Source organism: Ciconia boyciana, chromosome 4 (genome assembly GCF_034638445.1).
Source record: "Ciconia boyciana chromosome 4, ASM3463844v1, whole genome shotgun sequence".
NCBI classification, from domain to species: domain Eukaryota; kingdom Metazoa; phylum Chordata; class Aves; order Ciconiiformes; family Ciconiidae; genus Ciconia; species Ciconia boyciana.
The window spans coordinates 5,495,849-5,523,137 of NC_132937.1; the positions used below are offsets into that span (position 1 = coordinate 5,495,849).

At 46.2% G+C, this 27,289-nt stretch overlaps 1 protein-coding gene across 2 annotated transcripts in view; it reads left to right on the forward strand.

The window, feature by feature from the left end:
* The window catches only part of LOC140650550 (polycomb group RING finger protein 3-like), a 187,929-nt gene extending 175,852 nt beyond the window's left edge, over positions 1 to 12,077 (forward strand). Inside the window, exon 10 of one of the 2 annotated variants that reach the window (XM_072859013.1) lies at positions 11,961 to 12,077. In XM_072859013.1, the coding sequence (XP_072715114.1) occupies positions 11,961 to 11,993 (33 nt within the window). In that variant the 3' untranslated portion in view covers positions 11,994 to 12,077. The other variant, XM_072859015.1, reaches the window with a different exon arrangement.
* Positions 12,078 to 27,289: the final 15,212 nt, after the last annotated feature.

Genomic DNA, 27,289 nt, shown 5'->3' on the forward strand with positions numbered 1-27,289 from the left:
ATTGACTTGAACCCTTAAAACTCTGTGAGGGTTTGGAAAACTCTGTATAGGGATTAATTTAAAATTAAAGACACTGTGCCTCTGCTCAAAAAGGGAGACCATGTGAGAGTATCTAGAACAAAAGAGAGATTTGAGAAAGCAATTTGAGAAGCAACTGAAGGGACATTTTACCCCCAAGAACTTCAAAACGTGAACCCACACGAGGACATATTCTACAAAATTAAAAAGATCAGCACTGTAAAATGGAAAGGAAAAAAGAAACAGCTGCTGGTTGTGACGGTGTGCTTCCCCTGCCCTTGACCTTTATCTCCTGCAACCCTGCTTAGGTGATAACCACCAGTGGTGATTGTAATGGATGCATCTGGTCAGGATGGCTGCATCGGCTCAAAGTGGATTCAGGAGACATAACAACACAATAGCCTAGGGCTATTGTGCAATGCACCCACTGAAGAAACTAAAATCTGTGGTCGGCATGCAAATATGACTATGGGTCAATCATCTCATCCCCCATAAATAGTGAGCAGCCCAGGACCCTTTGAGCTCTCCTGCACAGCAGCAGGCTGCATGCCAGGATCTCCCCTTGAGCAGGGATGCCTCTCAAGGTTACTCCTTGAGGTTGAGAGATTCCTTGCCACAACAGATCCTCGGTAAGTGACTAATAGCATGCTAAACTCTGAAATCTTAGCTAAGTGATATAAAGGGTTGATTGTGCACATATAATCCTTTAGACATAAACTGTTGACCAAGTCTGGGACTAGGACTGGATCTAGCCACACCCAGACTCCTCTCTGAGAAGGAGTTTAGAAAGCAAGGGGATCCTTTCTGAACCTCATGACTCAACGGGAGGGTCTCCCTGACAGTTTTGTCTGACCCTGTCCTCTATGCAGTAAATAATCAAGTGTGCCTTGCCATCGAATCTTGTTAAACCACTGTCGCATTGAACTTTGTTAACTCCCTATTCTATATCAATAAAGTATATTTTTGCTTCTCTCTTGCGAGTGAAGTGCACTCTCACTCCATCCGCGACACTGGTGAAGTGGCGTGGCTAGCTCCAGAAGTTTAAAAATCCATTCCTCTCTCTGTTGCTGGAATGTATGAGCAGTCTTATTAACCCTCACAACAATGTTTCAGCCCTTGGCTCTCCAGCTGTAAGCCTGCTCTATGATCCTGTGACTAGAAAAACTAAGCTTAAAACAGATAAAAATCCTTACACTTTTTGTACACTGGGGATCTAGCTCATATTTTGGGGGCTTCTCCAGGGAAATTTCCCTTTATGGCCGACATTACCAAAATGATTTAACATGATCTGCCTCCACGTGGCCCTTGTAGAGCACCAACAAGAAGTCCACATATTTTTCCATGTGCCTGTTCTACAAAGACATGGATGTGCAGCAGGAAGTGGTCATCCTGGATGTCACTGATAATCAGAGATTTAGACAACACTTGGTTCTGATGGCCCAGAATAGGAGGAGTGAATTGTTGGGAAAGCAGATTTTGTTGAAGAATGTGGACCTAAAAATTAGGCTGATGTGCAGCAAAGACAGCTTTTGTTTGCTGAACTGCCCAGCGAGAGGGGCCTGCAAGCTGGTTATCACCTACGCTTGTTTCTGAAGAAAGTGCAGGTAGCATCCAGGGTGCATTTCAAACATGCAGAGGCTTTGCTTGTGGCTAATGCAAAACACCTGAATTACTGGATGGGCATAAAAGTGTTCAGCATTCCAGTCAACAGGTGTGTCAGCAACCAGGAAAATTTGGTTTTGAGATAACTGCCCAACCCTGTTGTTATTGAGTTTGTGGATAACGACGCTTTTAGTGACAATTATGCTACGAACCCTTTCGTTGTTAAACATTATGATATTAAATTTGTGGCCTTGTACATGAATTTAAAACAAACCTCAGTGAAGCTACTGTAACACAACTGTGAGGACACATGCCATGTGAGAGAGAGAATACATGCAGCTCACAGACAATCAGTAAGCATGTGAAAGATCACTCACTGCTGGTTGACAGGGAAGAGTTTGCCCATGGCTATACTCTCTTTGCCTTCGACCTGTCTCCAGACCAGGATTGTGCTGATCACTATTCTGAGATGAAAACAGGGAACCTGAGAGCAGAAATATGCTTTGCAGGGGCTTTCTAGGGGCCTGTGTTTCTCCAGGACCAGTGAGGGTGGTTGTGAATATGCAGCTGCATAACTGGCCTGGAGATCACTTCCTAGCAATTTTCTGGCAGATCAGAACTGTGCAGCATTTTTTTGACTCATACGGCTACCCTCCCCCAAACAGCATCCTCTTTCCTGAAAACATCATGTCCTTTTTAAAACACAATGCTATGGACATTGCTTTCCAGAGGAAGCAGCTGCAATATCCCCTCTCTACAGCCTGAAGATATCACTGTGTCTTTTTCCTACATCACCATAACAAGGGGCTACCATTTGAATGGTTTCTAAAACTGTATTCTAACAATTTAATACAAAATGAACAGCTGGTGATGCATTATGTAAAACATGTATGTAGACCATTCCATTTGACTGGGCCTACAACATTCATAAATGTGTAATAAAAATAAAACTCTCAACCCTACCAATAGTTTAAAAAAAAATCCTTCTGTATGTTCTTTAACTATCTACACTTTATACACCTTTAAAAAAAGGGACATGACAGACAGCAAAGTTGAAGGGTTCTGTGATAGTACTTTTTTTGTGTGTGTGTGCTTGTGTTAAACCTTACAGGGTACCTTACAGGATGAGCCACTGGGCTTTGGGTAGCTTTCTCTTCTTAGGTGGTGTGGGTGCTGTTCCTTGGTCTGCTACAAACACTTAAAGTTTTTTCAAGAGATCCCCATTAGCTGTACTACCCATGAAAGAAGAGAGGTTGGTGACAGCAGCTATTGCTTTCATGAAAGTGTTCCAGCATTTAGGTGTTCTCATGCTAGAAGGGGCTCGAGTCTGAAGGACTACCCAGATGAGATTGAACAGTTTGGATCCCTTGACTACCTCTCATTTGGATACAACACTCCCCTGGTTGACTCAAAAAGAAACATGCTTGTGTTGCCCCAATTTACCTGGGAACACTTGCGCATTCTTCCTAAACCAGAGATGCATGCTATCCAACACTTCCTAAACAATGGAGTCAGCATGGTCAGGAGTCTCAGAAGGCTTTACCACTTCTATTTAATTTTGTTCCAGTAGAATGAGAGTTCATTTCTCTCTTTTCTGCTCTGCTTCACGAGTCAAGTAGTTTTGAAGAGTGGTGATATACAGCATAGCTTTTTTTTTATGCCATTAAGCCCGTTTTATGGAGACTGTCCCTCATGTCAGCATCCCGAGTGTTGTAGTTTAACCCCAGTAGGCAGCAAAGTAACACACAGCTGCTTTCTCAGAAGGGTAAAAGTGTGAAAACTTGTGGGTTGAGATAAAAACCAGTTTAATAGGTAAAGCAAAAGCTGCATGCATAAGCAAAGCAAAATAAGGAGTTTATTCTCTACTTCCCATTGGCAGGCAAGTGTTTAGCTATTTCCTGGAAAGCAGGGCTCCATCACGCGTAATGATTACTTGGGAAGGAAAACACCATAACTCTGATCATCTCCCCTTCCTCCTTCTTCCCCCAGCTTTTATTGCTGAGCATGATGTCATATGGTATGGAATAGCCCTTTGGGTCAGTTGGGGTCAGCTGTCCCGGCTGTGTCTCCTCCTAACTTCTTGTGCACCCCCAGCCTACTTGCTGGTGGGGTGGTGTGAGAAGCAGAAAAGGCCTTGACACTGTTCAACAATAGCTAAAACATCCCTGTGTTATCAACACTGTTTTCATCACAAATTCAAAACATAGCCCTATACTAGCTATTATGAAAAAATTTAACTCTAATTTGAACCAAAACCATCACATTCCCCACCCCTTATTCCATACCATTCATGCCATGCTCAGGTCCCACACTATCCAATACATCCTCATTAACCACCACCTTCCTTCCCATCCTTTGATATATACACAGATATCATTCCCTTAGTCTATGGACCACCCCTGTAAAATGTCCGTAAAATGTCCATAAATGTCCACAAAATGTCCATTGAGGTTTTTTTAGTCCATGACTTTGGACTCTGTTATGGTGTTCACTCAGGACAGGAGAGGTGGGGTGTTGCGTGGAGTTATTTGGCACCAAAGCCAGCTCAGGTCGGGTCACTGCTGCACTTGCACTGCTTCTTGTAAGGCTCATCCTCCATTGGTTCTGGTGGTTCCTGCTATAGTAATTCCTATAACATGCAACTCAAATCATGGGTTACAACAATTTAAATGTATACGCATTACAGCCTCCACCCCTGGTCCATTTGGACCAGGCCATATAGGGTTTAACATTGCAATGAACTCCTCCCCTTGCCCCTGCTCCAGCTTGGACTTATCCACAGACCACAGTCCCTTAGGGGTGTACCTGCTCCAATGTGGCCTTATCTATGAGCCACAGTCTTTTCAGGGGTATGCCTACTGCAGCATGGACTTATCCATAGCCACAGTCTCGTTGAGGTGCACCTGTTCCAGCCCGGCCTTATCCATGGGCCACAATGCCTTCAGGAGTGAACCTGCTCCAACATGGCCTTACCCATGGCCACAGTCCCTTCAGGGGTGTACCTGCTGTGTCGTGGACTTATCCACAGCCACAGATGCTTTGAAGTGTTCCAGCATGGCCTCATGCACAGCCACTGAGGCTTCAAGGGATACCTCCTGCAGCATGAACATATCCATGGCCACAGACACTTCAAGGTGTACTTGCTGCGGTGTGGTGAGTTGACCTTGGCTGGACGCCAGGTGCCCACCAAGACACTCTATCATTCCCCCTCCTCAACTGGACGGGGGAGAGAAAGGCTCATGGGTTGAGATAAGGACAGGGAAATAACTCAGTAATTACCATCACGGGCAAAACAGACTCAACTTCAGGAAATTAATTTATTGCAAATCAAAATGTCAGAGCAGGATAATGAGAAATAAAACTAAATCTTGAAACACCTTCCCCCCACCCCTCCCTTCTTCCTGGAATCAACTTCACTCCGGACTTCTCCTCGCCCTGAGCGGCACAGGGGAATGGGGAATGGGGGTTATGGTCAGTTCATCACACGTTGTCTCTGCCTCTCCTTCCTCCTCACGCTCTTCCTGTGCACCAGTGTGGGGTCCCACCCACAGAAAACAGTCCTTCACGAACTTCTCCAATGTGGGTCCTTCCCACAGGTTGCAGTTCTTCACGAACTCTTCCAGCATGGGTCCTTTCCATGGAGTGCACTCCTTCAGGAACAGACTGCTCCAGCATGGATCCCCTGCAGGGCCACAGGTCCTGCCAGGAGCCTGCTCCAAGCGCGGGCTCTCCATGAGGTCACAGCCTCCTTCAGGCACATCCACCTGCTCCGGCATGGGATCCCCCATGGGCTGCAGAGTGGATATCTGCTCCACCATGGACATTCATGGGCTGCAGGGGGACAACCTGCCTCACCATGGTCTTCATCATGGGCTGCAGGGGAATCTCTACTCTGGCACCTGGAGCACCGCCTCCCCCTCCTTCTTCACTGACCTTGGTGTCTGCATAGTTGTTTCTTTCACATATTCTCACTCCTCTCTTCCGGCTGCTGTTGCACAGCAGTTTTTCCCCCTTCTTAAATATGTTATCACAGAGGTGCTACCAACACCACTGATTGGCTCAGCTTTGGCCAGTGGTGGGTCTGTCTTGGAGCCGGCTGGAACTGGCTCCGTCTGACATGAGGTAAGCTTCTGGCATCTTCTCACAGAAGCCACCCCTGTAGCCCCCCTGCTATCAAAACCTTGCTATGGAAAACCAATACATGTGGCATGAACTTATCCATCGCCATAGGTGCTTCGGGGTGTCCTGCTACCGCATGGACTCATCCACAGGTCACAGTCCCTTCAACTCAAGTTCACACTGCAGTTCCAGCCTTTCCAGTACAGTAGCACAGGAACAGCAGCGGTGCCCTGGCCATCTGCCAGCCCAGGCACATGGCCACTGCTGTTATCAAAATGTTCCCAGGCACAGCAGAATAAGACGATAAGCAATGCAGCAAGCAGCAAAAGCAAAAGGCAGCAACTAACAAGCACTAGATTCTAATATACAGTAAGGCAAGCAAACTCCATGGCACACACAGGAGCCTGCCAAATAATAGCTAAACAGCTGTAAATTCAGTCTAGCACACTGTAATCCAATCTGTCGTTATCTCAAACCACATTGGGTGCCAAAAAGGATTGTTGTGCTTTAATCCCAGTAGGCAGCTAAGCACCACACAGCTTCTTGCTCACTCCCCACCTAGTGGGATGGGGGAGAGAATTGGAAGGGTAAAAGTGTGAAAACTCGTGGGTTGAGATAAAGACAGTTTAATAGGGAAAGCAAAAGCTGTGCATACAAGCAAAGCAAAATAAGGAATACATTCACTACTTCCCATCAGCAGGCAGGTGTTTAGCCATCTCCAGGAAAGCAGGGCTCCATCACATGTTACGGTTACTTGGTGTGGTGGGTTGACCTTGGCTGGACACCAGGTGCCCACCAACCTGCTCTGTCACTCCCCCTCCTCAAATGGACAGGGGGAGAAAAAAATATGACAAAAGGCTTGTGGGTTGAGATAAGGACAGGGAGATCACTCACCAATTAACATCACAGGCAAAACAGACTTGACTTGGGGAAGATTAATTTAATTTCTTATCAATCAAATCAGAGTAGGGTAATAAGAAACAAAACCAAATCTTAAAACACCTTCCCCCACCGCTCCCTTCTTCCCGAGCTCAACTTCACTCCTGAATTCTCTACCTCCTCCCCCTGAGCGGCGCAGGGGGACAGGGAATGGAGGTTGCTGTCAGTTCATCACACGGTCTCTGCCGCTCCTTCCTCCTCACACTCTTCCCCTGCTCCAGCGTGGGGTCCCTCCCACAGGAGACAGTCCTCCATGAACTGCTCCAGCATGGGTCCTTTCCACAGGCTGCAGTCCTTCAGGAACAGACTGCTCCAGCGTGGGTCCCCTACGGGGTCACAAGTCCTGCCAGAAAACCTGCTTCTGCGTGGGCTGCTCTCCACAGGATCACAGGTCCTGCCAGGAGCCTGCTCCAGCGCGGGCTCTCCACAAGGTCACAGCCTCCTTCAGGCGCATCCACCTGCTCCAGCATGGGGTCCTCCATGGGCTGCAGGTGGATATCTGCTCCACCGTGGACCTCCATGGGCTGCAGGGGGACAGCCTGCTTCACCATGGTCTTCACCATGGGCTGCAGGGGAATCTCTGCTCCAGTGCCTGGAGCACCTCCTCCCCCTCCTTCTTCACTGACCTTGGTGGTTATTTCTCTCACATATTCTCACTTCTCTCTTCTGGCTGCTGTTGCGCAGCAGTTTCCCCCCCCCCCTTCTTAAATATGTTATCATAGAGGCGCTACCACCGTCGCTGATTGGCTCAGTTTTGGTTCAGCGCCAGGTCTGTCTTGGAGCCGGCTGGCATTGGCTCTGTCAGATGTGGGAAGCTTCTAGCAGCTTTTCACAGAAGCCACCCCTGTAGCCCCCCCACTACCCAAACCTTGCCATGCAAACCCAATAAATATACTTGGGAAGACAAATGCCATAACTCCTAACGTCCCCCCCTTCCTCCTTCTTCCTTGCAGCTTTTATTGTGAGTGTGATGTCATATGGTATGGAATATCCCTTTGGTCAGTTGGGATCAGCTGTCCCAGCTGTGTCCCCTCCCAACTTCTTGTGCACCCCTTGCCTACTCACTGATGGAGCAGTGTGGGACACAGAAAAGGCCTTGACGCTGTGGAAGCACTGTTCAGCAATAGCTAAAACATCCCTGTATTATCAACACTGTTTTCAGCACAAATCCAAAACATAGCTCCATACTAGCTACTATGAAGAAAATTAACTCTATCCCAGCCAAAACCAGTACACCAAGATCAGGTCACATGAACCGCAATGTCTTCCCCACATAGCAGTGGAACCCTTAGCTGCTCCAGCTGGTTTGCAGATACCAGACCTTGGCCTGGCTCATCCCTTTTGTCTCAGCAGAGATAAACCACTACGTCTTGACTGCAACCCCACCCTGTGCCACCTGTTGCCTCACTGAAGGGAATGAGTATAACTTGCAGTGATAACATGCAAGGGGGAAGGAAAGGTTCTTGGAGTGAAGTTGAGCTTGGGAATGAAGATGAGCCTGGAAAAGGGGGACAAAAAGTGTAAATGTTTGTTTCTTTTTTGTTTTGTTTTGTTTCCCACTACATGAATCAGTAATTAAATATTTATTTTAATTGGCATGAAATTAAGTTAATTTGCCCAAGTCAATTCTGTTTTGTCCATGACAGTAGTTGGTAAGTGATCTCCCTGTCTTTATCTTGACCCACAAGCTTTCTCACTCCTCTTCTTCCTATTTTCTCTCTCTGTCCCACTGCGGTGGGGAGTGAGCGAGCGGCTGGGTGAGAGTTTGGCTGGTAGCTAGGGACAACCTACCACAGTTGCATTTAGAGTGATGCCTTTAAACAACACCTTCCCCCAGACAGCTGGTAACCATAGGACTTGGGGTCCTGGCAGAACAAACTCAGTAATGTGCTCCTCTGGCAGCAGCTTGCCCTTCAGCTCCCTGAAATAATCACTGAGGAGTCCAGTCACCTGAATGACTGACAAATATCACAGAGTCTGTCTCATGATAAACTCATTGATCTTGCAGGGCATCCAGGAGATTGTAAAGCTCTAGATGTACAAATAATGTGTTTAAGAGGGCTATTACAATGTCAGTGTTGCACTCCAAGGTTATACATCCTTTCACATGCTTTCACAATATAATGGCCAAACCATGACTGAGAAAATCATATGGAGACACATTATAAGCTTGAGAAAAGAGGTAGCTGTACAGCTTGTTTGGTTCTCTCACAATGGTGGTATAGAGAAAATTGGACTCCTGACCAAATTTACTCCACAGAGAATTTAAAAACAGTTTGGCAATTTGATGCTTTGTGTGTTTTTTTCTTAATATGTTAAGGCTGTAATACAATGTCTTCTTTCTGCCTGTAATATTCAACATATTTAGCTTTTTTTGTCATCATCTGTGTACCAGGTTGGATAGCCTGAAGCTTCCTGCTTGTGGAAGAGTTGTAGTTTTTTATAATCTGATAAAAGACTGCTACCCCTCTGTTGAAAATGCCAAATGGCATAGATTTCACAGACCCTGTAGCCCTTCTGCAGAGACTTGTTCAGTTCTAGGGTACACCAGGTGCACAAGGACTCTTTCTTCATCACTGTGGGTGCAGAAGGCCTGGCAGGTTCCAGCACAAATGCGGCACAGGGGAAAACAATAGCTTTCCATTTACCCTCATGGGAAGCACAGGGAAAAAGAGCCTTGTAGGAACCTCCTGGATTGCTTATGCTCTGCTGTCTTGTACCTTCAGCAGATATCAGGGTGGCTGAAGTCTCCCATGAGGACCAGGGCCTGTGAACGTGAAGCTACTTCTAGTTCTCTGTGGAAAGCCTCATCCACTTGTTCTTCCTGATCAGGCAGCCTGTAGCAGACACCCACTACAATGTTACCTGTACTGGTCTGCTCTTTAATCCTTACCCATAAGCTCTCAGGTGGCTCATCATCCATCCCCAGACAGAACTCCATGCATTCCAGCTGTTCTTTCACAGAAAGGACAACTCCCCCTCCCTTGTCTTCCCGGCCTGTCCTTCCTAAAGAGCCTGTATCCCTCCATCGCAACACTCCAGTCATGGGAGCCATCCCACCATGTCTCCATGATCCCAACAAGATTGTAGCCCTGCAACAGCACATGAGTCTCTAATTCCTCATGTTTATTCCCCATGCTATGTGCATTAATGCACAAGCACTTCAGAGAGTCACCCCAGCATCTTGAATTCCCAGAAAGTGTTTGGGGGCACTTCTTTGCTTACATGCAAATGCTGGAGGTAACTCTGCTTAAGCCCTCTTTTGTTGATTTTGTGTTCCCTTTTGTTCACATCACTCCAGGCCCTTTGCTCATCAACCCTGTACATCACTCCCTCACAGGGCTGCTGGTAACTCTTTCCCTTCCAGGGAGATTATGGTCGTATTATGGTGTAAATACAGATAGTGATGACCCTAAAAAAGATCATGATAGAGCAAGGCTCTATCATCAGGAACAATGAGAAGCAGGCTACAGAAACCAGGCCCCTTCGGAAGACACAGAAGGTGGTCTATGACAAAAGGGTACTGACTAAAAATTTTAACAACCTCCCCTACGGCTTTTGATCATGGGCATGCAATGGAAGCACCCCTTTTCTGCTGTTCTGGTAGGGCCTAGCAACTGTGGGAAAAGTTATTTTGTAAAAAGTCTTCTGGAGAATGTCAACTGCTTGTTCTCTCTGAGAATATTGTGTGGTGTTACAGCTGTTGGCAACCATTGCATCAGGAACTGCTTTGTAAATATCCCTATATAAAGTTTGTGGAGGACTTACCTGAAAGTCTTAGCAATAACTGCTTATTTCCCCCTAATAAAGTAAATATGGTTCTGATCGATGATTTGATGAACTCTGCTTGTGAGAGTGCTGAAATTGAGAAAGCTTTTACTGTGTGCATCACAGGCATCTTAGCATCCTGTACATTGTCCAGAAAGTTTTTTGTCAGGGTAAAAAGAGTCTTGCTATCACTCTCAACACAAAATATATGGTGTTATTGTCCTGGTTTCAGCTGGGATAGAGTTAATTTTCTTCCTAGTAGCTGGTATAGTGCTGTGTTTTGGATTTAGGATGAGAATAATGTTGATAACACACTGATGTTTTAGTTGTTGCTAAGTAATGCTTACACTAGTTAAGGACTTTTCAGCTTCCCATGCTCTGCCAGATGCACAAGAAGCTGGGAGGGGGCACAGCCAAACTGGCCAAAGGGCTATTCCATACCGTATGATGTCATGCTCAGTATATAAACTGGGGGGACTTGGCCAGGGGGCAGCGATCACTCCTCAGGGACTGGCTGGGCATTGGTCAGCAGGTGGTGAGCAGTTGCATCACTTGTGAGGGGTTTTTTTTGTTTTTCCCTGGGTTTTGTTCCTCTCTCTCTCTCGTGGTTTTCCTTTTCATTACAATTTTTTTTATTATTATTATTATTATTATTATTATTATTATTATTATTATTATTATTATTTTCTTTCAGTTATTAAACTCTTCTTATCTCAGCCCACGAGTTTTCTTACTTTTGCTCTTCAGATTCTCTCCCCCATCCCACCAGGGGGGTGGAGGGGAGGGTGAGCAAGTGGCTGCATGGTGCTTAGTTGCCGACTGAAGCTAAACCACAACAGTTATTTAAGAACCCCTGAGATAAGCTCCAGGTTGTGTCCCTAGCCAGGGGGATGTATCCTGGCAAGGCCCAGTTCTTTTTAGAAACATTTGAAGGCACCTGACTGTCAATTTAAATGATTCTACACTGGAGGCTTTTAGCCTAAGAACTGGTCTTTTCCCGCCAGAGTGACCAGCTATTTACATATCGGGGAAAAAAGAAAGACTGGTGCTCGGCAATAAATACAGAGGACCTGGCCCAGCCCACTGCATTGGTAATGGGACAGACTTGTGAGCATGATGTCCCAGTATCTGAAGACTAACCTGTCCCTCCTGGAGCTGTTGATCCAGTCCTCACCCAGCAGAGCAAAGCAATAGTCTTCACTGCTTCAGATGATCTCATAAAGGCCATTTATGAAATTGCCCTGAATACCTTAAAGAGGAACATTAATAAGATAAACTAGGGCAACATAGATATATTTCTTCTTGGGACAATCAAGGTAGCTTTGTACACAAAGGAGATGTCATCAAGGGGTCCAGCCTGCTCGACTTAGACCAAGACGTCCTTCAGACTTGTGCCTCTTCTAGCCTGGGAACACCTAAAGGCTGGAATGTTTTTATGAATGTTTTTATGAAAGTTTTTATGTTTTTTATGAAAGCTGTGGTGAACGTCCAGTCTTTTCTCATGGGTAATACAGAGAACTATGACCTCTTGGAAGAGCCGAAGGTGACTGAGGAGAATCGAGACGCACCGCACACACCACCTAAGAAGAGAAAGATACCTAAAGCCCAGTGGCTCACCCTGTAAAGTTTACTGTTGAAAATAAATAGTCATAAAACCTTTCAACTTTGTTGCCTGTAGTGTCCTTTTAAAAAATGAGAGGAATAGTTAAAGAACACAAACACACAGCACTTCAGTTGGGTTGTAAGTTTTATTTACATAACACATTTATGAAAATCATTACAAGAAATACACATCTGGGACTTTTAAAAAACGTTTGTAGTAGCATTGGTGTGGTCTTGGCTAAAAGCCAAACTCCCACCCAGCTTCTCACTGACTCCCCTCCTCAGTGGGACAGGGGGAGAAAATGAGAAAATGGGATGAAAATGCTTGTGAATTGAGATAGACAGGGAGATTGCTTACCAATTGCTGTCACAGGCAAAACAGACTTGACCTGAGAAAAATTAATTTAATTTTTTGCCAATTAAAATAGATTAGGGTAGTGAGAAACAAAAAGACCAACATTAAAACAACACCTTTCCTCCCCCCTTTCCCAGGCTCAACTTCAGGCCTTCATTCCAGACTCCTCTACCACCCCGAGCGGTGCAGGGGGGATGGGGGTTATGGTCAATACATAGCAGTTTCTTTCTGCTGCTCTTTCCTTTTCACACTTTTCCTCTGCTCCAGCGCATGTCCTCCATGTGCTGCAGTGAATATCTGCTCTGCCCTAGAGTACCTCCTCCTCCTCCCTTCTCTGACTTTGGTATTCCCTCTGCTGTTTCTCATTCTTTTTTTTCCTCTCCTCTTCCTGTCCCGCATTTTCTGCCCATTCTTAAAGATGTTTTCACAGAGGTGCCACAAACTTCGCTGATTGGCTCAGGTTTGGCCTGCAGTGGGTCCATTGTCAAGCCGGCTGCAACTAGCTGTGTCACGCACAGGGCAGCCCCTGACCTCTTCCCACAGAGGTCACTCCTGCAGCCAAAACTTTGCCAGGTATACATAATACATTTGGCCATGGGGAAAGCTCCATATTCATATTTTACAAAATGTATCATCATCTGGTCATTTTGTAGTTAGCAGAATACAATTTTAGAAGCTGTTCAAAAGGTAGTCCCCTTGTTACGATGATGTAAGAAAAAGATGCAGTGGTATCCACAGGCCATAGAGAGGGGATGGTGCAGTTGCTTCCTCTAGAAAGTGATATCCGTCATGTTGCATTTTAAAAAGGACACAATGCTTTCAGGAAAGAGAACACAGTTTGGGGGACAGCCTTATGAGTCAAAAAACCTGTGTGTGATTCTGATCTGCCAAGAAAATTGCTAGCCAGTGCTTTCCAGGTTGGTTTTGTGGATGCATATTCACAAACATACTCACCGGTCTTGGAGAAACACGGGCCTTAGGGAGCTAGTAGCTCAGGTACATGCCTAGAAATGTTTCTCTGGCATTGGGAGTCTGCTGCAAGGAACCAGAAAAGCTGTTTGGTATCCATCCTCGCATGTGGTCAAAGAGCGTAGGTCTCTTCCCATTTATTTCTGTCATGTTGTCAAATACGCCATACACGATCATATTAATGGTGGTGGTCAAGGTCCCTGCAAAGTGTACTTCTGCTCTCAGGTTCCCTGTTTTAATCAGGGAATAGTGGTCAGCACATTCTTGGTCTGGAGACAGATTGAAGGCAAACAGAGTATAGGCATGGGTGAACTCCCTGTCAACCAGCAGGGAATGGTCTTTCATATGGCTGCCAATAATCTGAACAAGCTACAGTGATTTCTCCAGGATTTGTTCACCATCCACATAGACGGCCACAAAACTGATATAATAATGTTTAAAATTGAAAGGGTTCTTAGCATAATTGCCACTAAAAGCATCATTATCTATGAACCCAATAACAACAAGCTTGGGCAGTTGTCCCAGGAACAAATTTTCCATAAGTAATGCCTCAGCATGTCCCAAACGCAACCCAGGCGCCACCCACACCGTCTTCCCAAACACTGAGGCATAGGTAGTCAGTTTGCAGGCTCCTACTGCTAGGGAGCTCACCAAACAAAACCTGCACATCAGGTTAATTTTTACATCCACGTTGTTCAACAAAAGCTTGTCTTTAAAGAACAGATTGTGGTGGAAGGGTCCCTACAGTTCAGTTCTCCTATTCTGGGCTGTCAGAGTTGAGCGTTGCCTAAACACCTGATTACCAATGCCATCCAGCATGACTGTTTCCTGCAGCCTGGCTGTGTCTTTGTAGAACAGCTCAGTGGAAGAGTGTGTGGATAGCGTGTCATGGCATGGCTGTAACTGAGAAGCAACTCGATGAAGGCACGGTAGAAGTAGCAGCTGTTGCTCTGGATTATCAGTTGCTCTGTGTTGTGGGTTAACCCCAGTAGGCAGCTAAGCACCACAAAGCTGCTCACTCACTCCCCCCACAGTGGGATGAGGGAGAGAATCAGAAGGGTAGAAGTGTGAAAACTCGTGGGTTGAGATAAAGACAGTTTATAAGGGAAAGCAAAAGCTGCATGTGCAAGCAAAGCAAAATAAGGAATTCATTCACTACTTCCCATTGGCAGGCAGATGTTTAGCCATTTCCAGGAAAGCAGGGCTTCATCACATGTAATGGTTACTTGGGAAGACAAACGCCATAACTCTGATCATCTCCCCTTCCTCCTTCTTCCCTGCAGCTTTTATTGCTGAGCCTGACGTCATATGGTATGGAATATCCCTTAGGTCAGTTGAGGTCAGCTGTCCCAGCTGTGTCACCTCCCAACTTCTTGTGAACCCCCAGCCTACTCGCTGGCAGGGCAGTGTGAGAAACAGAGAAGGCCTTGATGCTGTGTAAACACTGTTCAGCAATATTTAACACTGTTTTGGTCACAAATCCAAAACATAGCACAATATGAGCTGCTATGAAGAAAATTAACTCCATCCCAGCCAAAAGCAGTACAATCTCCACCCCTTTATTTCATACCATTTATTTCATGCTCAGGTCCCATGCTATCCAATACATCCTCATTAACTACCACCCCTGTCCCCGTCCTTTGATATATACACAGATATCATTTCCTTAGTCTATGGGCCACTCCTGTGAAATGTCCATAAAATGTCCACTGAGTTCATTTAGTCCATGACTTTGGGCTCCATCTGTTATGGTGGTCACTCAGGACAGGAAATGTGCTCTGTTGCCCGGAGTTATTGGGTGCCAAAGCCAGCTCAGGTCTGGTCGCTGCTGCACTTGCACTGCTTCTTGTGAGGCTCATCCTCCATTCATTTGGGTGGTTCCCACTATAGTACTTCCTATAACATGCAGCTCAAGTAATGCGTTACCAGAATTTAAAGGTATATCTATTACAATCTCCACCTTTGTCATTTTGGACTAGACCATAGGGTTTAACACTGCAATGAACTCCATCCCTTGCACCTGCTCTGGTGTGGGCTTATCTACAGGCCACAGTCCCTTAGGGATGTACCCGTTGTGTCATGGCCTTATCATGGGCCCTCATCCTTTTGGGGAGTACCTGCTCTGTCATGGACTTATCCATGAGCCACACTCCCTTCAGGGGAGTATCTGCTTCGGCGTGGACTTGGCCATGGCCACAGACGGTGTATGTGCTCCCACGTGGCCTTATCCACAGGTCACAGTCCCTTCGACTCAAGTTCACACTGCAGTTCTAGCCTGTCCAATACAGCAGCACAAGAACAGCAGCAGTACCCTGGACATCTGCCAGCCCAGGCACATGGCCATTGCTGTTATCAAAATGTTCCCAGGCACAGCAGAGTAAGATGATAAGCAATACAGCAAGCAGCAAAAGCAAGAAGCAGCCACTAACAAGCACTAGACTCTAATATACAATAAGGCAAGCAAACTCCATGGCAAGCACAGAAGCCTGCCAATTAGTAGCTAAACAGCTATAAATTCAGTCCAGCACACTCTAATCAAATCTGTCATTATCTCGAACCCTTCAAGCCCCACATTGGGCGTCAAAAAGGACTGTTGTGCGTTAACCCCAGTAGGCAGCTAAGCTCCACACAGACACTTACTCACTCACTTCCCCACCACCACCCCAAATGGGATGGGTGAAGATGAAAGGAAGAGTAAAAGAAAGAAAACTCATGGGTCAAGATAAAAATTGTTCAATAAGTGAAGAAGTGGAAGAAGAGAGGAAGAAAACAAAACAAATGATGCAAAGGCAGTCACTCACCACCTCCCATGGTAAGACCGATGCCCAACCAGTTCCCAAAAAAAGATGGTTAATGTTCCTAAACCCCTTCCTCTCTGTTTTATTGCTGAGCATGACGTTATATGTCATGGAATATCTCTTTGGTTAATTCAGGTCATCTACCTGGTTGTGTCCCCTCCCAACCTCTTGCACATCCCCAATCTATTCACTGGAGGGGGGGGAGAGTGAGAAGCAGAGAAGACCTTGACACTGTGCAAACACTGTTTAGCAATATCTACAACATTGGTGTGTTGTCAACACTGTTTTGGTCACAAATCCAAAACACAGCACCATACAAGCTGCTATGAAGAAAATTAACTCCATCCCAGCCAGACCCAGTACAGTGTCCCAGTGTAATGTCCAGCTGGCTGAATATAGAGGCCAGTGGGTAATTCAAGAGACCCACGGCCTCACCAGCTCCTTTTACAGTCTTGCAGCAAAGATTTAGCATTGTTGTTCAGATCTATGTCATCTTCCCTGTTCCCAGCTATGAAAAAGTCCAGAGGTGCAGACTCTGTAATAGGGGAAAATGGAGGCACCTCTATAAATAGGCTTTTCACAGTGCTGGTCTGCATCAGGGACACTGCAAACAAATCCAGCTCGGATTTGGTACATTCTTCCCAGCATCCATGAATGAAAGCCATCCCTTTTAAAATATATTGCCTTTTCTAGCGGTGGAATGGGCCCTCTTTCTCTGGGTTTTCTGTTTCTTTTGCACCATTTGGACTGGCTTGTTCTTCTTTTTCTTGTCCTGGCCAGACTGCTGTCTGGTGCCCCCCTTTCCTTTTTCCTTTAAAGGGCTCGGGAGGTCCTTCCCTCTGGGGGCGTGACATGGGTCTCTTTCTTTTGAGGCTTTTTCTTTGAATATAAGCAAGCCCTGACACCTCCTGATTTGCTGGTGTTTCCAGATTGTCCAGAACAACCTTGGAAACATGTCCAAACACGTTTCTTGAAATGTCTTGAGTGGCACTTTTAATGTGTGGCTTAACAATTTCCAAGCCTCTTTTCAAAAGCAGAACAGCCTTTCTAAAGAGGCTATGTAATTTAGCTACAATACCCACTCCATACATCACAAGAATGCCTTGAAAACCAGAGAGACCATTGCCTGTCTGGGACCTGTAATAATTTATGTACAAGGCTGAATCCCTATAATTCTTTACCACTACCATTTTGGAGTGGTTTCTTAAAATATCAGAGACTTCTGGGGCTGACGATGAAGCTTCACAGTCACCTTCGGTGGTGGGTTGAATTTGGCTGGCTGCCAGACTCCTACCCAGTTACTCTCTCATTCCCCCTCCTCAACAGGACAGGGGGAGAAAATAAGATGGACAAGCTCGTGGGTTGACACAAAGACAGTTGAATAAGAAAAGCAAAAGCTGCATGTGGAAGCAAAGCATAAATGTGAATTCATTCACTACTTCCTATCGGCAGGCAGAAGTCCAGCTGCTTCCTGGAAAGCAGGGCCTGAGCATGTGTAGCAGTTGCTTGGGAAGTCAAATTCCATAACCATGAATGTCCCCGCATGCTCCCCCTTTCCCTCAGCTTTTATTGCTGAGCATGATGTCATATGGTATGGAATATCCCTTTGGTCAGTTTGGGTCAGCTGTCCCAACTATGCCCCTTCCCAGCCTACTGGCCTCTGGGGTTGGGAGAAACAGCCTTGATGTTGTGTGAGCACTCTTCATGAATAGCCAAAACATTGATGTGTTATCAACACTGTTTTAGCCACAAATGCAAAGCACAGCACCTTACGGGCTGCTCTAAAGAAAGTTAACTCCATCCCAGCCAGACCCAGTACACCTTCACAAAACAAAACAAAACAAAACAGAATAGAAAAGAATAGAATAGAATAGAATAGTTCAGTTGGAAGGGACCTACAATGATCATCTAGTCCAACTGCCTGACCACTCCAGGGCTGACCAAAAGTTAAAGCATGTTATTAAGGGCATTGTCCAAATGCCTCTTAAACACTGACAGGCATGGGGCATCGACCACCTCTCTAGGAAGCCTGTTCCAGTGTTTGACCACACTCTCGGTAAAGAAATGCTTCCTAATGTCCAGTCTAAACCTCCCCTGGCACAGCTTTGAGCCATTCCCACGTGTCCTGTTACTGGATACCAGGGAGAAGAGATCAGCACCTCCCTCTCCACTTCCCCTCCTCAGGAAGCTGTAGAGAGCAATGAGGTCGCCCCTCAGCCTCCTTTTCTCCAAACTAGACAATCCCAGAGTCCTTAGCTGCTCCTCGCAGGACATTCCTTCCAGTCCTTTCACCAGCTTTGTTGCCCTCCTCTGGACGCATTCAAGGACCCCAACATCCTTCTTAAATTGTGGGGCTCAGAACTGCACACAATACTCAAGGTGAGGCCGCACCAATGCTAAATACAGCAGGATAATCACTTATTTTGACCAGCTGGTTATACTGTGTTTAATGCACTCCAGGATGCGGTTTGCCCTCTTGGCTGCCAGGGCACACTGCTGACTCATATTGAGCCTGCTGTCGACCAGCACCCCCAGATGCCTTTCTGCAGGGCTGCTCTCCAGCCACTCCTCTCCCAATTTATACTTGTGCCCGGCATTACTCCATGTCAGGTGCAGAATCCGGCATTTGGTCTTGTCAAATTTCATGCCACTGATGATTGCCCAATGCTCCAATCTATCCAGATCCCTCTGCAAGGCCTCTTGTCCCTCAAGAGAGTCAACAGCACCTCCCAGTTTGGTATCATCAGCAAACTTGCTAACAGTGCATTTGGATGCACCAGATGACCGATAAATATATTGAACAGAACCGGCCCTAGAATTGAGTCCTGAGGAACACAGGTCACCAGCCAGATGTAGCCCCATTCCTTACAACCCTTTGAGCCCTGCCGTTCAGGCAATTCTTCACCCAGCGCACCGTGTACCTGCTCATCTCACAGTTGGACAACTTGTCCAGAAGGATGCTGTGAGGGACAGCATCAAAAGCCTTACTGAAATCCAGAAAAACTACATCCACCGCCTTCCCTTTATCTACTAGGTGTGTGATCTTATCATAGAAGGATATTAAATTAGTTAGACAGGATTTTCCCTTTGTGAACCCATGTTGACTGCGTCTGATGATTGCCTTGTTCTTTAAATGCCTTTCAATAGCACCCAGTATGATCTTCTCCATAGTTTTTCCAGGTTCTGAGGTTAGACTAACAGGCCTGTAGTTTCCTGGGTCTTCCTTCTCGCCCTTCTTGTAAATTGGAATAATGTTGGCTAGCTTCCAGTCAGCGGGGACCTCCCCAGACTCCCGAGACCTTTGGTAGATGATCGAGAGGATGCTGTAACATCCTCTAGCTCCTTCAGTACTCTGGGATGAATCCCATCAGGCCCCATGGACCTGTGAACATTCAGCTGATACAACTGGTCCCTTACAATTTCAGTGTCCAAAATGAGACGTGCTTGTTTTGGTCAGTCTTTTTTTTAGTGCTGATTGTGTCAATGTCTTCGTGGTTTACAGGCACATAATGTGACTTATCATATGTCACTGTAATGATCTCATTTTTATTACCACTGGTCAGAACACATGCAATAATGGGACCAAAAAGTCCCTGACAAGCTGGTGCTCTACAAGATCTGTGTAGAGGTAGAGTGAGTTTAAAACTCCAGTGATGTCTGTTACAAAGGGATATTTCTTAGCAGCAACACCCAGAGAAGCCCCCAAAATATGTGCTAGAAAACATTTAAGGCTTTTCATATGTTTTGAGCTTTGTTTTATGATGGAGTCATAGACCAGGCTTGCTGCCAGAGAGTCGACAGCTGAAGCTTTGTTGTGGGGGTTAATAAGATGGTTCATATGTTCCATCAACATGGAGAGGGATGGGTAAAAGCCTTTCTGCAAAGTATACTGCCATGTCTTACCCTGCCGCGCTATTTCAAAGATGGCATCTTCGTTGCTGTTATTCCAGCTGTGCAGGTACTGTATTTCTGCCAGACACACATTCCACTTGCCTGAGAGCTCCAGGGGCCTCACCAGCTGTATGGTGAAATTCAAGCTGGGGTTTTGTGGAAAAATTCTGTCACTGGCATTGCCGGGTAGTGTGATGTAGAGACTCCTGTCCACCATCCTTCTTTTTCCCTCACTCCACTGACAATCACTAGATGTCCTGGACTTGGGAGGCTTCCATCCAGTTTCTGGGGCCTGCCATGCCACTTCACCAGCATCTGTTTCTTTCTTCCTTTCCCTTTTGTAGCGACGATCTTCTCGATTTTGTAGATTCCGTCCTTGTCAGATTTTGTCCTTACTTCATTATTAGCAACAAAATGGTGAGCATTATACTACTTGGACAGCTTGTTTAAAGGCTGGTTTAGAAATCCTTTTCCCCAGCTGGTCTTTAATTTCTGAGGCATTTGCCTCCTCCTAAAAATTGTTTTAAAAGCCTGGGCTATTTTAGAGCCCATTTTGCATTTTATATCAGTGGCCTATGCATGTTTGGATAATATGTCTGTCACCATTAAGATGTACTTAACACCACTGTTGTATTTGGAAAACTGTGGATCCACTTCTGCCACATTAACTTTGTTTCTTTTAAAGTGTTTTCTTGCCATTTTGTGTAAGCTCTAAGTATCCTGGTTTCAAAGACAGGTTGCCACTTGGCTTCTGTTTAGATCAACAGTTTTCCTTTTAGTGGCTTCACAAAGGGTATTTATACCTCCAAAGCTTCCCAACTTCCCAGGAGCATAGTAAATGTCTTTTAACAGAAGTGGTGGTATAGACATGTCTACAGACATGCTGTTACTGCACACATATAAGAAATGCAACACTGGACAATCAGTTTATCTCATGTACAAGGAAACTTTGTTGACAGGATATAAGGGGAGTTGGTTGCCAGTCAGGCTTCTTCAGCCTTTTTTCCTTTTTTCCTAGAATGACATGGTCCCTTCTATGCCCTTTCTCCTTTCTTTGACTGCAGCAGGCCTGGGCAGAAAATCAAACAGGTCACAGCACACTTCTGTCTTCTACCTGCTCAGTCACTCAGACAGAACTTTTTGAGACTTTCTATAAGGTCATTGACCTAAGGATAAGGAAACACATATAGCACAAGCAAGCACCCTATAGTGGTCTTACAGGTAGCTGTAAGACCCCTCCCACACACACAACTGTGAGCAAGTGGAGCTCCCCCAGCACAACCACCCATCCGCTCTGTGTGAAACTTAACTTAAAATTCAGTCTCCATTTCACTCGTTTTTCTTAAGTTGGCATTTTGTTCTGGTTTTCCATTTTAGTAGGCACTGGTTGCCTGTATCTTGCAGCAGAGCACAAAGAAGCTTCCTTAGTAATACTGTATGGTCATCCTAGTGGTTTGGGAGCCAGTGAGGGAGTGTCTGGTCAGACTCACAGGATTAGCCCCTTGCCCCACAGACATGTTCAGTTTTTCATGCTCCCCCACCATCTTCAGCCCCACCCTCCCCTTTAACTCTCCTCTCCCCACCCCAGACATGTTAAGACTTGTTTAACAGACTTGTAAAACAGTGATTCCAGAACCCTACTGTCTTGTCTCTTCTTCTCTTCTCTTCTCTTCTCTTCTCTTCTCTTCTCTTCTCTTCTCTTCTCTTCTCTTCTCGTCTCGTCTCGTCTCGTCTCGTCTCGTCTCGTCTCGTCTCGTCTCGTCTCGTCTCGTCTCGTCTCATCTTGTCTCTTTGAATCATAGAATCATAGAATGGTTTGGGTTGGAAGGGACCTTTAAAGATCATCTAGTCCAATCCCCCTGCCATGGACAGGGACATCTTTCACTAGATCAGGTGGCTCAAAGCCCCCTTGATATCTGAAATCTGAGATTTATGGGTTGAATAGTTGTCTTGTATAGGTTTAACTAACTTGCATACTTGCTAATCAAAGGGGAACATGCAGACCTCGTTAATCACTAACCTTCAAAGAAGAAACTATGGCAAGGAACTTCAAGGACTGATAAAAGAAACATCTTGTTATAAGGGAGATTGCCGGGCTAGAAGGATATGGCACTACATGAAGTCAGCAGGATTTACAGAAACTAGGGGAAAGGTAAACACGGCAGGGGGAGATCACAACCACTGACTCAATTGAAGACCAAAGAAAGCTACCCCCCCACCTCCTTCAAGCATGCGCAGAATGTTAAAGTAGCACTGTAGCTTTAAGTTGAAACAAGAGAAACATAGACCAATAGAAAACTGCTTTGTGTAATTATTAACCAGTAATTTTCCTAAGGAAGAACTTAGAAAATGCATATCTATAACTAGACCATATAAACATTGTACCTACTTGACCGAACTTTGAACTAGCTTTGTGGAATACCACCTAGTTCCCAACTTTGCACAAACTTGTAATAAAATAAATACCTTGACCTTGTGTGTATTGGCTTGCATACCGGGTAAAGATCCCACTTTTCAGAAAACACCCTCCAACCTGACCTTGAACACTTCCAGGGATGGGGTATCCACAACTTCTCTGGGCAACCTGGCCCAGTGTCTCGCCACCCTCATCATAAAAAATTCTTCCTTATGTCCAATCTAAATCTACCCTCTTTCAGTTTAAAACTGTTGCCTCTTGTCCTGTCACTACAGGCCCTGGTAAAAAGTCTCTCTGTCTTTCATATATAAGTCCCCTTAAGTATTGAAAGGCCACAATAAGGTCTCCCCAGAGCCTTCTCTTCTCCAGGCTGAACAACCCCAACTCTCTCAGCCTTTCTTCAGAGGAGAGGTGTTCCAACCGTCTGATCATTTTCGTGGCCCTCCTCTGGACCCACTCTAACAGGTCCATGTCTTTCTTGTGCTGGGGACCCCAGAGCTGGATGCAGTACTCCAGGTGGGGTCTCCTGAGAGCAGAGTAGAGGGGGAGAATCACCTCCCTCGACCTGCTGGCCACGCTTCTTTTTATGCAGCCCAGGATACAATTGGTTTTCTGGGCTGCAAGTGCACATTGCCAGCTCACGTCCAATTTTTCATCCACCAGTATCCCCAAGTCCTTCTTAGCTGCACCATCACCTTCCCAGGGATCAAGGTGAGGCTGACCGGCCTGTAGTTCCCTGGGTCCTCCTTCTTGCCCTTCTTGAAGATGGGGATCACATTTGCTTTCCTCCAGTCTTCGGGCACTTCTCCCAATCGCCATGTTCGATCAAAGTTTATCCAGAGTGGCCTCGCAATGACATCTGCCAGCTCCCTCAGCACTCGTGGGTGCATCCCATCAGGGCCCATGGATTTATGAATGTCCAGTTTGCTGAAGTATTCTGTGACATGATCCTCTTCCACCAAGGGTACATCTTCCTTGCTCCAGCCTTTCCCCCTGGTCTCTGGGACCTGGGATTCCTGAAGGCTGGTCTTGCTAGTAAAGTCTGAGGCAAAGGCGGCATTCGGTATTTCAGCCTGTTCCATGTCCTGTGTAACTAGGTCCCCTGCCTCATTCAGCAGCAGACCCATATTTTCCCTAGCCTTCCTTTTGTCACCTATGTACTTAGTGAAGCTCTTCTTGTTGCCTTTGACATCCCTGGCCAGATTCAACTCCAGGTGGGCTTTACATCATCCCTGAATTCTTGGACAATGTTTCTATATTCCTTCCAAGTTACTTGTCCCTGCTTCCACCCTCTGTATACTTCATTTTGTGTTTGAGTTTGGCTAGGAGCTCCTTGTTCATCCACGCAGGCCTCCTGGCATTTTTGCCTGACTTCCTGCTCATTCGGATGGACCACTCTTGAGCTTCGAGAAGGTGAATCTTGAATATTAATGAGCTTTCTTGGTTCCCTCTTCCCTTAAGGTCCCTATCCCATAGGACTCTTCCAAGCAGATTGCTGAAGAGGCCAAAGTCTGCTCTCTTGAAGTCCAAGGTTGCGATCTTGCTTTTCACCCTTCTCCCTGCCCTCAGGACCCTGAACTGCAACATCTCATGGTCACTGCAGCCAAGGCTGCCTTTGACCTTCACATTTCTAACAAGCCCCTCCTTGTTGGTGAGTATGAGGTCCAGCAGAGCACCTCTCCTCCTTGGCTCCTCTATCTCTTGTGTTAGGAAGTTGTCATTGATGCTCTTCAGGAACCTCCCAGATTGCTTATGCCCTGCTGTGTTGTCCCTCCAGCAGATATCAGGGTGGCTCAAGTCCCCCATGAGGACCAGGGCCTGGGAGCATGAAGCTGCTCCTATCTGTCTGTAGAGGGTCTCATCCACTTGTTCTTCCTGATCAGGCAGCCTGTAGCAGACATCCACTACAATGCCACCCTTACCTGTTTTCTCTTTAATCCTAACCCATAAGCTCTCTGTCAGCTCCTCATCCATCCCCAGGCAGAGCTCCATGCAGTCCAGCTGCTCTCTCACATAAAGGGCAACTCTCCCTCATCTTCCCAGCCTGTTCTTCCTAAAGGAGTCTGTATGCCTCCATTGCAACACTCCAGTCATGGGAGCCATCCCACCGTGTCTCTGTGATCCCAACAAGATTGTAGCCATGCAACTGCACACATATCTCTAACTCGTCATGTTTATTCCCCATACCGCATGCATTACTCTACAGACACTTTAGAGAGGCACCCCAGCATGTTGAGTTCCTGAAGAGGGTTTGGGGGATTTCTCCATAATGGGGCCTTGTAGGAACTTCCTTGCTTCAATGCAAATGCTGGAAGTGACTCCACTTAAGCCCCATTTTGTTGATTTTGTGATCCCTTCCTGTCACATCACCCCAGGCCCTTTGCTCATTGACCCTGTCTGTCACTCCCTCACAGGGCTGCTGGTTACTCTCTCCCTCTTCTCTCATTCTTGGTTGTGCTGGTTTCAGCTGGGATAGAGTTAATTTTCTTCCTAGTAGCTGGTATAGTGCTGTGTTTTGGATTTTAGTATGAGAATAATATTGATAACACACTGATGTTTTAGTTGTTGCTAAGTAATGTTTACACTAGTCAAGGACTTTTCAGCTTCCCATGCTCTGCCAGGTGCACAAGAAGTTGGGAGGGGATACAGCTGGGACAGCTGACCCCAACTGACCAAAGGGCTATTCCATACCATATGATGTCATGCTCAGTATATAAAGCTGGGGAAGAAGAAGGAAGGGGGGGACATTAGGAGTGAGGGCATTTGTCTTCCCAGGTAACGGTTACGCATGATGGAGCCCTGCTTTCCTGGAGATGGCTGAACACCTGCCTGCCCATGGGAAGGAGTGAATTAATTCCTTGCTTTGCTTTGCTTGTGTGTGTGGCTTTTGCTTTACTTATTAAACTGTCTTTATCTCAACCCACGAGTATTCTCACTTTTACTCTTCTAATTCTCTCCCTCATCCCACTGTGGGGGGAGTGAGTGAGCGGCTGTGTGGTGCTTAGTTGCCGGCTGGGGTTAAACCACGACATTGGTTTAAAGCCCTTCTTATGAGATCAGCCATCCTGCTGGCAAAGATACCTTTGCCCCACTTAGTGAGGTGGGTCCCATCTCTCCCAAGTAGATGCTGATCTGCAAACAGGGTCCCATGGTCATAGAACCCAAAACCCTGTCACCAACACCAGTTCTGCAGCCTATACTATTAGTGCACTTCTCCTCACACCCTTTCCCCTCACCAGCAGGACTGAGAACAACACCAGGGCCCCCATGCTCTTGATTACCTCCCCCAGAGCTCTGTATTCACTTTTGATACTGTCCAGGTTTCCTCTAGCAGTATCATTTGTGCCCACATGGAAAAATAGCAGGGGGTAGTAGTGAGAAGGTCAGACCAGCTTCAGCAGTCCCTCCACAATATCCCAGATCTGGGCCCCCAGCAGGCAGCAAACCTCTCTTGTTGATAGGTCAGGTTGGAAGATGGGGTGCCTCTGTCCCCTGCATGAGGGAGTCACCCTTTATGATCACTTGCCGCTTCTTCCTGGTAGTGTTGCATGGTTTAGGGTCAGGTGGACCACCAGATCCTTTGCTTGAAGGCACATCTGGCTTCTCTTCAACTTTGAGGGTGGTGAACCTAGTTTGTAGTTGTAAACCCTTAGGTGGGTCAGGAGCCTTCCTCTTGGTGCCAGAAGTCACCAGCTTCCATCCTTCACCTTCTCCAGAGATTGCACTTACCTTAATACTAGGGGTGGGTCCTCGCACCCATGTTGTCTGCATCCCCACAGTCCTGCTGTTATCTGTTTGCTGGGTTGTGGCCCCGTAATCTAATTTACCTAAAAAGAAAGTGAAGGAAGAGATGCCTGAGAAGTTCCTCCTTCATGAGAGTGCTTGCTGAGTAAAGGATCTCCGAGATTCCATCCCGGTCACAGCACACTTCTAGAGGATTGCCTCTTAGCTTACAGAGCTTTGCTGGAGCGAGTGACAGCTTTCCTGAACAGGTGGGTGGGAAGGAAAGTGTACTCAGCACTCAGGTTGTCTATTCGCTTGCTGAAGGTGGCTAGCTCTGAAGAACAGGGGAGTTTCCGAGCCATGGAAGATTTCAGCTGTTGCAGTCCATTGGTGCTGAAGGTCTCTGGTATCCCAGCTTCTCATTGAAAGGGTACATGCCTGGCTCCTTTTCCAGCCAAACATTTGTCTTGGCAGTGTTCTGTGCTGTGCTTTGCTTCTAAACCTCTGTGACCTGGGGTATTTTGGACTGTGTTAAGAAAGAACCACTCTGCAGCTGATGACAGAAAATGGACTCTAGAAGTTCCAACCTGAGCTACAAGCACCAGATACATTCTTGAGGAATGGTGGCTTCCCCTCCCAAGACTTTGCCTCTTCTTGGCCTGAAAACCTGAAGGTTTGAGATGACCCTTCTTCACCTTCTAGGTCACTTCAGCCTCCTAGGAGTTACTGTCTGACACAGTGAATCTAAGGCTACACAGAATAGGGCTACTATGACACAACAATCTGCAGAAGAACTGGATTAGCAGCTAGACCCAAAGGTAGGGTACCCAGACCAAAGTAGAGAAGAAGAATTTGCTCTCTTTTTTACGGAGAGCCTCTGTCACTTACATCTTCTTGCTCTTCACTGTAAGAAGCTTTCCTATGATTTGTGCTTCTGGACCAGTCAGAACCTCTCATTTTGTTGTCATTCTCACTAGTTCCTTGTCTTCCTTTCACAAACCAGATTTTCCCACAATGGCACTCTGGACTGACATAATGCTTTGTTAATTCTAATTGATGATTTTGGAAATAAAAGCCTGGTAGAACAGG